This window comes from Ursus americanus, chromosome 17 (assembly GCF_024610735.1).
Source record: "Ursus americanus isolate L20-20 chromosome 17, mUrsAme1.1.p, whole genome shotgun sequence".
Taxonomy (NCBI): domain Eukaryota; kingdom Metazoa; phylum Chordata; class Mammalia; order Carnivora; family Ursidae; genus Ursus; species Ursus americanus.
Window position 1 is genome coordinate 8,335,839 of NC_142143.1, and position 14,140 is coordinate 8,349,978.

Sequence of the window (14,140 nt, forward strand, 5' to 3'; positions counted from 1 at the left end):
TGTCATCTGCTGGCTCCCAGTGTGACAGCAGCTGGGAGGGGGCACGGTCAACTGGTGTGATCCAGTCCCACTGACTTTAGACAACACCAGTGCTACCCACCCAGACCACGGCGTTTCATCTTCACTGACAAAGCAGCCAAGGTAAGTTGCTAGATTGTATTACAATAAGTGACAGCGCTTGCAATGTTTCACATTCTCATAAATACTGGCTTTGTTTTATGGTACTTAAGATTTACTCACTGCTTCACTACTTCACAAATTCTTTAGTTTTGGAATTCTGATTAGTGGCCTATGCGATACACAAGACAATCCACGCTTAGGTAGGTAGAAAAGATCAGTCACCTCAGTAGCAAGCAAGTGCTTATGCCATGATGCCGTTTCTGTGCATGCTCTTGTGCATGTGTGTTTCATCGAGCAGGCGGCAAAATACTCACGTGTGCTTCTTCACGCGTGTTTGTCTCAGTGAGCGTACGATGGGTACTCACATGTGCAGTGCAGTTTGGGCCTTGGCCGCCTCCTGTTTGGTGTTGTATCGGATCAGGGCGGTGCCCTGGGTTAGGTTCAGATGGAATGTCAGCAGTGGGCCATGCTGCATGCAGATGGTTCTCAACGTTGACCCATCAATCTGAGGAGTGACGACATTCATGAGATTAAAACCTGGAGGTGGGGTGTGAATGGAACTCCAGTGGCTGTTCTTACGTATGAGAAGGAGAAGGACTTCTGGTTTGTAAGTAATGGTATCAGCACTAAATTCGTCTTGGAGAAAGGAAGAACTCAAAGCAGGAATGAGTGCACTGAATAGAAGTCTTAAAGGCAAATTAAGATATTCAAGGCACTGGGCTGAGATCTAATGTGCCCATATTGGAAATAAAAAAGTTTCTAAAAACACAGCTCAGAACAAATCGTACGATTCAACCTGCAGTCTCTTTTCCTTAAGAGGTAAACAAGTCAATGTGTGTTGATGTGCTAGAGACTTCAGGAAGCAGAAATAAGATGGCACCTGAGTAAGAACTTAAGACAACAAGCCAAGTCCAAGTTCTTGGCATCACTACTACTGCAGTGCTCCCCACTCCCCCAGTTACTAATCTCACAGAGAGCTAAGGAGGAAGATACACACAAGGAAAGCACTGCCAACCACATCTGACGGTTTAGGACGTTGCTGGCTGACCTAGCCCGCAGACCACGCGGGGGTCCTTGGACTCCCATGTTGGCCACCTCAGGGTGAGGCTTGCTGCCTACTTCTCTGTGGACTGTGCTGCCCTCGGCTTCGCATTAGCCAGACTCTGATGTCCAGTGATTCGAGACAGTTTCTCTCGCCCAGGACTTGGATGAACAAACGTACTTATTCACTCTGATCAATTTATTCGTATCAAGATCTTAACTAGGTTGAGATAGGCTGCTGAGTCCAACATTCGGTTCATTTCTTTGGAAGGGAAACAGATTACTATCGAAACAGCCTTCAGAAATTGTGTTACTGTTGGCAGCAGTGGAAACATCGTGTGGTTTCACCATGGAAACCCTATAGGATGGAAACCAGCAAGCTCACCAAATTTCTTTACAGAAAATGATAAGCAACTGTATGAGCATGGCCTAGAGTACGCCACAAGTGACCTTTCAGTGTAGATGCCCTCTAAAACAGATTTTGGGTGATGAAAGTAAATTTATCCAAGTTCCAAAGATTTGCCCTAAAATCTTCTTCTAAGCTATGATTTAGTCTATTAGGTAGTTTTGAGCTTTAAAATTAAACAATTCTTTTTAATACAAACACAGCCAACCCCTTGATTCATTTTACATATATATACACATGTACTCACTATTTTGCACAGGATAAAACAGAAGTGAACAGCTGGTTAGCTTCCCCGGGTTCCTTTCAAAACAGCGTATCCATTATTGTCTCTCTCATCCTAACCATATACCGACCACACTGAACGACAACTTTCAGAATGTTGTCATATTCTGTGGGTTAGTTGGTTAAGCACCCGCCTTCAGCCCAGATCATGATCTCAGGGTCCTGAGATCGAGCCCTGTGTTGGGCTCTCAGCAGGGAATCTGCTTCTCCCTCTCCCTCTGGACTCCCCCCCCACACTCATGTTTGCTTTCAAATAAATAAATCTTTAAAAAAAAAATTCTAAGGAGGCACATACAGTTTTGAGTACAGTCATATAAAATCTTCATATTTCAGTCAATTATTAGCTAAAAAAAAACATCTGGGGCTTTTAGCTGAGTTGATATGGAGATTAAGAGCCAACCCAGACTCTTCCTCATGTTAACTGTATTTATGAAACGACCTTTCTCAACATGTACCCTGAAATACAAGCGCTGGGTACACTCCCCATAAACAGATTCACTGGGCAAGTTAATTTAAGAGAAGCTGTATTTCCCCGCAGAGGATCGTAACACGTTAGCATATTAAAGGGTCTAAGAAATCTCATAGTGAAAATACCTGTTTAATTGTTTAATCAAGTATATATTCCAAACATATTAGGCCAGAGACCTATTAATATCCCATGGGAATACTCTAGAAAATGCTGGCTTACTATAGTGCGCACGAATCCATTTATGAATTAAATGCTAGACAATTCATTTTATGTGTCAAAGGGAGGGAGGCATAATTGACTCCTTTTAACAAGGTGTTGTAAAGGTTGTGCTGTCAAGTCCAAGTGAAAGTCATGGGCTCAGTTTCAGTGGGTTCATTTAATTTCATTTGCGTGTTCAACGTAACAGTGCTTGCCGCATGGATGTCAGTTACCAAGCAAACAAGGTGACAGACAGAGTGGCTTGGGGCAAATGAAACCCATCACTGTAAAAACAACCCAGGGGGCATGTTCTGAAGAGAGCAAATTAGTAATGCCATCTACAAAGAAGAGAATAACAGATGGAAAATTGAAAGCACCCATGTGGCATTTAAGCTATGAAATTGACAGATTCCTTCTGCTGAGATAGATGGTTAATTATTTATGAAGCATAAAAATAGTTGATATTGAACCTTAAGCCTTGTTGGGCCAACACTCCCCATTCAGGAGTAGGCTTTGAGCCTCTGGGTGGGGAGACCCACCCCTGCACGCTGGACCTCTCTGTAGTTAGCGGGAAATTAATGAGCTTTCTTATCTGCTGACATTCCACACCTGGGTTTCTCTCTCTCAACACAATCAAGTCCTGTCTCGAAAATTACAAGGAAGCATGATTACCTGCGGAGTGAGATTGTGAAGAACCAGCCAGTAACTGGGACGAACTGAACCACCATCACTCCAGGTAGAGGCTGAAGCAACCAGAAAAACAATTAGGAAGAGCAATAAAAAGATTCAGACAGCCACGAGTGAGAAACATTTTCACATAGCCCACGTTTCTTTCTCCTTCTATCAACGGTCTTCTCCTTTATACCTCCCTCTGACCCCCTTCATCCTGTCACTGAATGGCCAGTTCTCGTCTCCTAGACCTTAAACCCTGTGCACTCTCATACCTCAATGGTAAGACATTTTCCTCCTAATGTTCTCCCTCTGCTGGTCATCATGTTTACTCCATCAGTCCCTTGCGAGTTCTTGGATCACTCTGCCCTAGGCTGACTGCAACTTTCCACTCAAGAGATATTCTTTCCCCTACCAGACTTTCTCTCTTGTAAAGACTTCATGTCTTTTTTTGTGTTAACGTGAACCCCTTGTGTTTGAACAACGAAGCTCCTTTCAGCAGATCCTTCTCACCCGAGGCAAGCCGTGAGTCCTGTGTCCCCCACCCCCTGACTGATCGGGGTGCTGTGCTGCTCCAGGGAGATGATGGTTTGGGGTTGGTCAGACCGGGAGGTGGGCGGGGCAGCGGTGTAGTGTTCCTTGAGGAAATATGGTTTTTCCACATCTTGTTGGAGAGATGAGTGGGGTTGTGTCCTATGGGATCTGGGGACCATGTTGATTTGTAATCAGGGAACTTTGCTATAAAGAAGAGAAAATTAAGGAAGGAGTAAGGTTAGATAGGTCACTTTTGTCAATATACATAAATTTTGTGTATACACATAAATAATATTCTAAAAATAACTACACATTTTGAGAGTAGCAATACAAAGTAACATTGCCCTTTGAGCTCATTAAATATAAAAATTTCAATGACTATTACTCTGAATTGACAACACATAAAGATTTAATATGATAACTAATTCTCTACTACTTTCTTAGCCAAACGGAACATGAAAGGGAAGATTAATTCAAGGGAAGTATTCCTAAAACCATGAGTCTTACAGATACAGTAGAATGTGAACCCTAGTAAAACTATTCTATAAAATACTCATTGACTGAATGGAAACTACACTAGAAATTTATACTCTTCTTGATCCAGATTAGTAGCTATCAACATTCAAACAAAAATTTTTTTAAAGATTTTTTAAAGTAATCTCTACACCCAACATGGGGGCTCGAACTTACAACCCTGAGATCAAGAGTCGCATGTTCTACTGTGACTGCCAGCCAGGCACCCCAACATTCAAACAGATTTTTAAAGAACAATCAACCAATATTTGCTAAGGGTACTATGCTTTAAGGTACTAAATCAAAGCTATGGGTAATATAAACAGTTCTCAAGAACTTCAAGTTCACATGGGAAGACAGAACAGATGAGTAAGAGAACTGGTAACCCCAGGCATCATCACATATGTTCAATACACAGAGAAGACACTGCTCGGCCATCACCAAAGGCTTTGCAAAGACAGGTCTGGAAAGATTTATATAAATGGATGGGCTCAGAGACTATAGACCAATAACCAATCTGAACTCAATCTGTACCAAATATGTTTCCCCCAGTTTTGGCTGAACAATATTTCACAGGGGCAGCAGTACAGAAGGCCAGAAAGGTAGGCTGGGGGCCGATGGGGATGCTACTAGGAGTTTTTGCAGTAGACGGAGCATGTAGTGCTTAAACTTGGCTCTCATCCTGGGTGACAGCAAGTAGAATGGAGCAGAAGAAATGGGTGGGAGATGTGGCTGCAGAATACACCCTGGGAGACATCCTCACGATCTGGACCCAGGTAGTAAGTGAGAAAAATCTGGAGACTTTGTGACCCAGTGATGCCAGAAGCATCGTTAAGAAAAAGATTTAGTTAAGAAGGAAAAACAATGTGGGGAGGGGGGGTGCAGAAAAGTATACATTCAGTTTAGACACATCTGAGGTGATTCTTGGGTCATCTCTCAGGTGAATGTCCAACTGCAGACAAAAAGATAAAATAGTTCAACTGAAGACACAGCAGTTACCGAAATAAAAGTGCTGGGTTGAAAAATGAGTTTTTACATGTAAAGGAAGAAGTCCCACAAAAGTATAATGTAGGGTGGTGGTTAGAAACATGGATTACTGAGTTGGCGCCTTTACACACTCACTCAGACCTGAGGCAAATTGTATCAGCTCTTTGAGTCGGAGTTTCTTCACCTACAAAATGGGGAGAAGGCCAGGACCTGCTCCCAGACTTTGGTGAAGGTAAGGTAAGAATTCATGCTGAAGGCTCCGCATGCTGCCTGGTCTCCAGGAGCATTTACTAAATGACAGGTTATTATGACCCTGTCAATAGGACACAGAGGTGAAAAGAAAAAGAAGAGAAGACAATTTGTAAGGCCATTCACCTACAGTGCCTTAGAACGTAGCTGAGGATTTGTTCCATTTGCTTTTGCTTGGACACAGAACAGAAGCCTTAATGACTTTAATGGCTTGAGGTCTAACTTTTCCAAGACCAAGGTGCCAATTACAAAGAATCTCTCTCCCAATCTATGAGGCAGTGTGTTGAGTGAGTGACTTCAAAGGCTTTATTATATCCATTAAGTTTTTATTCCCTATCATGTTAAAAAAAAAAAAAAAACGCATACACATAAGGAATTCAACAAATGTTCGTAGAATTAATTAAGGGCCTCTTTTTTTCCCCCTTGGCCATCTGCCTGTAGCCTTTGTCTATAAGTGGAAGGATTTTTTTGTAGAAAAGCAAGCTATAATTGGCTGCCTTCGGAATAACAACCTGGACTCCCCTGCTTCTTCCCGTGGCCCGTGATTCCTTTGGCAGGCCGGTTCAAGAAAAGCACTGTGGCACAAAGATTTAACCTCTGCCCTCTCAATACCCACAAGGCTCCCTGCAATTATGTCACCATCTGCCCCGTCCTAAAGCTGTATGTCTCATCCTGTCTCTGGGCCACTGGAAGCTCTTTGAGAACATGACCAATAGAAAAGGTGTGCCTCCATTCAGGCTGACCTAGCCATTCAACTTCTGTTGAAGTCCTCCCTAAGAAATAAATGCCCATTTCCTTTGTAAAAGGGAACCTGATGGAAGAGTGCTAGTCAAAGGGAAACAAACAGGTCATACTTGTACCTGAAGTGCTATGAACGTTGGTAAAGGAGTTGTCAGAGGCACTGTAGGGCCAGGCACCAGGTGAAGGCAGCGAGGTGTTGAGGGAAGAATTAGACCCTTTGGGTGACACAGGAAGAACAAGATGAAAATATTGCAGGCAGATGTCGGTATAACCAGTGAAACCTTAAGTATTGTATTTTAGCCTTCAATGGAAGATTAAAATATATCTAAAAATGTATCCAAAAAAACCTTGAAAAGCTACAGATTTTTAAGTTTTCTGGTTAAATTATTAGATTATTAGAAGGTACAAATGAAGCCACAGATCGACAGACACGAAAATGCTGGGTGTTGAATAAACACAAAGGATGCCTCACTCATTTACCTGTGGTGTTATCCCGCAGAAGTTGGTGGTCAGTATCTACAATGGGAGATGTGGCTGTACCCCCCAGCACACTTCCTGGGGTGACATAGGGGTCAGATTCAGGGTCAATGTTTTGGATACCTTTCCACGGCACTCCTGGTTGGAATTCTGAAACAAGGAGAACAGATATTAGATGTAGGAGGTTGTTCAAAAAATGATAAAAATCAAGTTTTTAAAAAAATTTTATTTATTTAAAAAGATATTTTATTTATTTATTTGAGAGAGAGAGAGAATGAGTGAGAGACAGCACAAGCAGGGGGAGAGGGAGAAGCAGGCTCCCAGCTGAGCAGGGAGCCTGATGCGGGGCTTGATCCCAGGACTCTGGAATCATGACCTGAGCCGAAGGCAGACCCTTAACCGAATGAGCCACCCAGGCACCCCCTTAATTTTAAGTAATCTCTATGTCCAATGTGGGGCTCGAACTCACACCCTGAGATCAAGAGTTGCATATTCTTCTGAGCCAAACAGGCGCCCCTCAAGTTAGTTTTAGATACAAGAAATAGATCTGTAAAAAGCAGAATACTGAGTCTATTTTATCTCAGATTTCTATCATAAAATTAAAGATAAAAAACTCAGCCTCAACAGGTACTGTGCCAGCACCTCCATTATCAAGCACACGGACTTTCTCCATTTCTCTGTGGCTTTGAGGCAGAGCTCATCAGTGCCTGGTCCTGGCTGCTGCTTTTCCTGCTCCCAAGGAAGTTTGGGGCTGAGGGCAGCAAAGGCAGAAGTAACCTGGTGCTCAGGAGAACTGTCCAGGCATCCAGAACAAGAACTGGGAGAAAATCTGGGTTGGAGATGCGTGACTTCTCCCATTTATTTCACTGGAAACTGGCTCAGATGCACAAGAGAAAACACAATACAAATGACCACTATTATCCGGACCATCCATGGACAAAGAGCAGGAATAAGCTGGCTTATCATGAGAAAGCCTAGAATACGCTCAGTGTTTACAATTTTTTATTGGTTAATTTAAATCATATTCAAAGCCATGCAATAGGATTAACAAGCTTTTGTTCTCCCAATCATGATGGAGAGTAACACAGTATCATACACAACCAATATGCTTATATGAGCCGGCTTTACTGGAAGGAAACTAAACATATTCATATTACAAATACACCTGTACAGGAAGAGGTTTTAGAAAGACAATACCGATTTTTAATTTTTGCTTAACTAAATTTAAAAATTTTCTACAATGAAAATAAATTACTTATATCAAAATATAAAGAGAGGAAAAAAGTGACAAAGAGCCTCACTGCACCATTACTGCATACCTGGAACCTAACCGGTACTAAATACTTGCTCCATGAATAAACAAGTCGATTAAATGGACACTTCAGAAGATCCCATGTTACAAGGCAGCCTGTGCATGGACGAATGCCAAGTCCAGCTCCCACATCACCTGCTGTTCAAATTCCACTCCTCTGACTTCCTGTAGCTTGTCTATGCCTCTGCAGTATTTATCACAGTTACCTGACTTGCAGGTGATCGGTGTCCACACCTTACCTTCCTGACTGAACGTGATGGAGCAGAGACCCCATCTAATCTAATTTCCTATCTTTCCCATAGCATTGTACAGGCCTTGCTTTTATCAGAAAATAATTACTAAATGAAAAAATGAAGTAAGTTCCTTAGTAACTGGCAAAAGCAATCTTTTGCCAAAATTAAGAATTAAGGGGCGCCTGGGTGGCACAGCGGTTAAGCGTCTGCCTTTGGCTCAGGGAATGATCCTAGCGTTGTGGGATCGAGCCCCACATCAGGCTCTTCTGCTATGAGCCTGCTTCTTCCTCTCCCACTCCCCCTGTTTGTGTTCCCTCTCTCACTGGCTGTCTCTATCTCTGTCAAATAAATAAATAAAATCTTTAAAAAAAAATTAAGAATTAAAAACAAATGATACACCAGAAAAAAACATTTCCTGGACAATACCTGGAGGCCAACTGGCATTGCTGGATTTACTTCCGATTTTATTTGTTGGTGGAGATTTGGCAGGTAACCAGCTATCACCAGCAGGACCCGTATGGCCACCCAGTGTGTCACTCGGGATGATATCAAACTGGTTGTATGGTGACCCTCCTCGAGTCTTACCAGGGGCCACGATAGCGCCTGAGGAGAGAGAGGAAATTAATTCACACCCAGAAGAGATTCCTATGAACAGAACTTGTCAAATCTCTTATTCAACAAAAAACAGTATTCCTATGTTTATGCAGTAAAAAAAAAAAAAAACAAACCCCAGACAAACAAACAAACAAAAAAACTGCTGGAACGAGAGGTTGCCTTGGAGAGCCAGTATCTAATTCACAAGCAGAATGAGTAGGAATGATCCATTTCACCTTCCTGAGCCTCTTGGGTTCTCACTGAGGCACACAGCACTGTTGCACTGTTCTCATCCTTGAAGCTTCCTTTCAGTTTTAAAATTCCGTGGTCTTAAGAAACTGATGAAACTTTCATCAACGACGAATCATACCATTATCCCCAGTTTCTATACTAATGACTCAAGAATGAGAAACAGGAAAAATACTATACAATCTGCAGTGCACAGGCAGTGTTCTCACGACACTTGTACTGATGCTCCCAACCCCCAAGCTCTTTAGGGCTGAGCAGACCTCGGTAAGCTGGAAGCAGCAGTGTAAATAGAGCGAGCCCATTAGAGAGAAAAGCATCTGCCATTGCTTTGAATTCCAAAGCAATGAGATGGAATTCCCGCCTAGGGTCTCTGCCAGCACAAGATCAGCAGGGAGCTCTGCAGCTCTGAGACCCGTGGCCCCACACACACGAAGAACAGCCAATCCTTTGTAACTGTCTTCCTGAGAGCATTTCAGCAGTTCTGTCTGTGCCCCTTTAATGCATTTTAGATGCTATGGGGCAGGAAGAACATTAAAAGCTTAAAGTTCTCCTAACCTAACAAAAAATCATCTTCATTTTAAATAAAAATTGTGGGCCTCTGTGAGATACCACCCTACTTATTTCTCAAATGAATTTTACATGCTGCATTGTGTCACCTGATCTACCCTTAGGATGCTGTTTATAAACAGATAAAATCATTGCCAGGATGATGTATTAAAATATTTGCATAAATATTGATTAAAGTAATCTGCTTGGGTTGGCCCAGCAGGAGTATTATCAAAACCACCTCCACGCTCGGCTAAGAAGTCATTTGCGTTTCCGGAGCCAGGGACAGAAATCTGACTCAAGGGCACATTTCAGTGAAGTCGTAGGAAATGAAAAGCTCAATTGCTGTGGGGATTGCTAAGGAAATGGGGAACACAGTGTCTATACGCTCTGGAAAGGCAAGCGGATATTTTCGCTTCAAGATATCCTCTCTCATGACACTTCGTATTTGTGATCATGACCTATCATGTCTTCGGGGACAAGGGGACCTGAGGAATCACCAGCCTAAAGAAGCAGGGTAAGTGCCCACAGCTACAAATGCTGGGCTTGAATTATTCAGGCTAGGGATAGATTTTATAGTTTCAATAAATCATTCTTGATTTTGTGGCATGAAATCAAATGATAGTGCTTAGGGATAGCAGGGAAGAGCTCCATGTGGCCATTTTACCATCTCTCAGACACATTCATGAGTGGTTTATAAAGGAACCCTGAAAGTTTTCACACCTGTGGGGCTAAGGTCTGCCAGGAAACTGCGGCAGGACCAGCCTAACACCCGGTTATACTTGGTTCTCAAGGCTACAGTTAAGTTCGGTTGAATTACTGTCCAATGAAATAAACATTGAAACAGAGGCTGAAGGAAGATTCTAAGACCTTTTATCTGTTTTATACGGACACGGAGAAATATTTACAGAGAATGATGGAAATGAAGGGCCCACCGTTCACAATCAAAGCCTGCAATGCCCCTCAGCTGCTGTCCCGCAGACACTATAATTCATTAAGAACAAGAAAGCTAAAAAAAAAAAAAGAGAACAAGAAAGCTTTGTGGAAAGTTCAAATCTCATAATCTCATGTACTATTAGTCATCTATCTTTTGGAGACTAAAGGGTTTGAATAATCAACATGATATGTATTTGTTGCGATCTCTTACACCTCAAAAAAATGGGTTCTATTTTCTCAGCCAATATATTAGGATTTCATCCTAATGGGTACTCAAGTTCACTGCTACTGCTCTCAATCCCATTACAGGTGGGAAATTTTGCCCCCATTAATTACAACCGGCATTTTAAGCTTCTTATAATTTGAAATATACACAACCCCAATCTTACTCTCTTCATAGGTGACCACAGGATTTGGAGGAAAAAAATGAAGAGATTAAGAAAAAGCTGAAGATTTGTGCTTTAATATAATTTTACAGGATACATCATCAAGGCCTGTGTGGGTCATACAGTTCCAACTTGTAAGGCTTTGCTTGCTCTTACCATTTTTGTGCATATTGGCTTCCTGTGTGGCTACAGAGGGCAGTCCCTCCATCATGGAGGTCCACTGCTTAAAGCGAGACTCTGTTCCAGCCTCCTTCCCACCAACCATGCCATAGTCCATGCCGCCAGAGCTGAAGCCTAAAACAGAGAACATTTTACAACTTCCTATATATTTCTAGTATCAGCAACCAAGAGATCTGAGGTAGAACCAACTAAATGATAGCTTCATTTGTCATTTAAAGACTAATTCACAAGAAGTTTCTTCATTCAGAAACAGATTTTGATTCAGAACGCTCATCTTGGCTCTTGCCTGCTAAAGAAACCAATGACTCTGTGCAGGTATGACAAGATGCAGGACTGCCACCTCACTGAGAACATCTCAGTGCACCTGTGCCTTCACCTATTCATTTAGCTAACACCTGTGCCAGCAGAATCCTGGAGCCAGGAATTTGCCAAGTCAGAGAGCAATCTCCACACATCAAACTAATATGGTAGAACAACAGCCACGAGGTGTGGTGAGGGTGTCTGGGGGAAGAAAGGCTTTGCAGAAGAAGGGACATTTGATTTAGAGCTGATGGCAGGTATGAGAGTAAGTCAAGGATACCAAGTACAAAGCTCTGACTGATGACAATCCAGTACATTTAGGGAGTGGGGAGCTCAGTGTGACTCCAGTGCTTGGTTAACCATGGATGAAGTGAGGTTGAGGGACAGGAGATGGGGGAGAAATGAGGAGTCATGTTGTGTAGGGTTCTTTGGGTATCAAGCCAAGGACTTTGGGCCTTTTTCTCTAAGACAGGAGAAAAAGCAGTTTTTTAACAAGTGAAAGAAAGAGATAACTAAGTTTGTATTTTAGGGAGCGCCTGGCTGATTCAGTTGGAAGAGCAAGTGACTCTTGATCTCGGGGTCGTGAGTTTGAGCCCCACGTTGGGTGTAGAGATTACTAAAAGCAAGTAAATTTTTTTTTAAAGTTTGTATTTTAGAAAAAGAAATTGGCAGTGTAAGAATGGGGTACATGGAGGTCAAGGCAAAATGTAAGAGATCAATTTGAAAGAAATCTTTATGCAATGATGAAGACCCCCAAGCTCGAATAGACAATGACGGAGAGGTTCAGAGTTTACTTGCCATGAGCCCCAGGTAAGCCTCGGGTGTCAGGCTTTTAGCAGGAATGTAGGTGGGTCATGTCTTTCCACTGCACAGGGCTGGACGGGTGAGATCCTGTATGAGAGGCCTGCTGATGGGGGTTTCACAGGTCCCACCATCCACTGTGGGTCAGAATGTACTTAACGTAAAAAAAAAAAAAAAAAAGGGAAAATAAAGCACTAAAACAAATGAATGAAACAGAGGAGGGGAAGAACAATGAATAGCCTGAGTAAAAATGAGGATGGACTGCAGTGAGTGTAGAACAGCCATCCCAGGGAGGTGAGCAGGGGTCCCAAAGCTCAGGTGGCTGTAGGAGTCAAAAGCCCGTCTACTGTTATTTGAGAAGATGTGCCACTCCAGCCAGGCCAGACTCCTCGCTGTACCCACTTGACTCTCCGACCATCTGGTGGTACCTCAATGGCTCTGAGGTTCCATGTATCCAAAGCCCATGACGGCCCAGGTCACGTTTTCTCCCTGTGCTTCTGAGTTGCCAGAGACAGTTTTATAAATGCATAATAAATCCAGTTCAAATCATTTCTAACACCTTGACCTATATTTAAAATATTGCTATTAATATAAAGAACACTGCTCCTTCACACTGTTTGTAAGCAACTTTACTAGTCCCTGTGATTACCTAGAGGGTGGGGGCCAGGAGCAGAAATTCCTGGAATGAGCTGGAAATATTTCAAATTAAATGATTTTTTTAAAAAGAAGAGGTTAAGGTATTTTCTTTTCTCCTATGTAGTTGAAATGAAATGAGACTGGAGGACAGCAGGTTTGAAAGGAGTAAGGGCTTTCTCTGACAGAAGCTTTAATGGCCCAAGTGGGTTGCTCCTTAGGCAAGTAGCACCTCTACCTTTGACAGAAAACCAGCCCAAGGTGCTTGGATTCCAGGCTATTTGAAAGCTTGGTTCCAATCATGGAGGAAGAGCTTTTGAGAAAAACCTAGGATTCTGGGGAAAATTAGAAAGAAGAACGTGAGTATTAGTAAGAAGATAAAGAACCACTCCTTACACATTTTTTTCTTTTCTTTTTTTTCTTTCTTTTTTTTTTTTTTTTAAGATTCCATTCATTTATTTGACAGAAAGAGAGAGAGCACAAAGCAGGGGGAATGGCAGAGGGAGAGGCAGGCTCCCCGCTGAGCAGGGAGCCTGATGTGGGGCTCGGTCCCAGGACCCTGAGATCATGACCTGAGCCCAAGGCAGACGCTTAACTGACTCAGCCACCCAGGCATCCCCCTGTTTTCACGTGAAACTGCTTTAAAAACCATAGGATAGGGGTGCCTGGCTGGCTCAGTTGTTGGTGGGAGATCAAATACCAAAGCAGGGCAGCATCGTAACTAAGTAGCAAAGTTTGGTAAGGAAACACCTGGAGGGGTGTGAGGAGAACAGGAGATAAAACTGCCTTGAAAGGTTTAACCTCTGAACCCAACCAGGAGAGGAAGAATCAGTGCAAGGTTGTACATGGTTCTGTGTCTTTCTTCGATGCCCCGTAGTAACTGGCACACACTATCTGTGAGCTGCCACACCTCAAAGCCCAGCAAAGCACGGACCTTTTTGTACTTGCTATTTCACCAAACCACACTTCCTTGGTCCACCAAGTGGCCTCCCTGTAATTCTCCAGCTCACTAACACAGAACTTGAACTCAAATTAAACAATGCTTTAGTTCAGTTCAGTGCCCACTCATGGAAAGCCTCATCTGTGGCAGGCTCTGTGAGGAGCTGAGGGACAAACAGAAACAAGACATGCCCCTTGCTCTCCCAGAGATTCATTTCCCCAGTACATCCCTTTTACCTATCTTATCATTCCTATAAATCCAGCCCTTGGCCTCCCTTATCTGTCCTGGCCAGAATTACTTTCTTTGCCACACATGCTGTTTCACTGTCTATTTATACATCATTA

General features: G+C 42.8%; 1 protein-coding gene across 9 annotated transcripts in view; it reads right to left on the bottom strand.

The window, feature by feature from the left end:
- The window catches only part of TNRC6B (trinucleotide repeat containing adaptor 6B), a 241,799-nt gene that overhangs the window by 13,204 nt on the left and 214,455 nt on the right, over positions 1 to 14,140 (bottom strand). For all 9 annotated transcript variants that reach the window (XM_087868691.1, XM_087868692.1, XM_045779447.2 and 6 more), the window contains 7 exons: positions 11,099 to 11,236; positions 8,658 to 8,834; positions 6,690 to 6,836; positions 6,329 to 6,424; positions 3,699 to 3,923; positions 3,189 to 3,259; positions 486 to 625 (listed from right to left, as the gene is read on the bottom strand). In XM_087868691.1, coding sequence (XP_087724817.1) covers positions 486 to 625; positions 3,189 to 3,259; positions 3,699 to 3,923; positions 6,329 to 6,424; positions 6,690 to 6,836; positions 8,658 to 8,834; positions 11,099 to 11,236 — 994 coding nt within the window. The remainder of the gene's footprint in view (positions 1 to 485; positions 626 to 3,188; positions 3,260 to 3,698; positions 3,924 to 6,328; positions 6,425 to 6,689; positions 6,837 to 8,657; positions 8,835 to 11,098; positions 11,237 to 14,140) is intronic.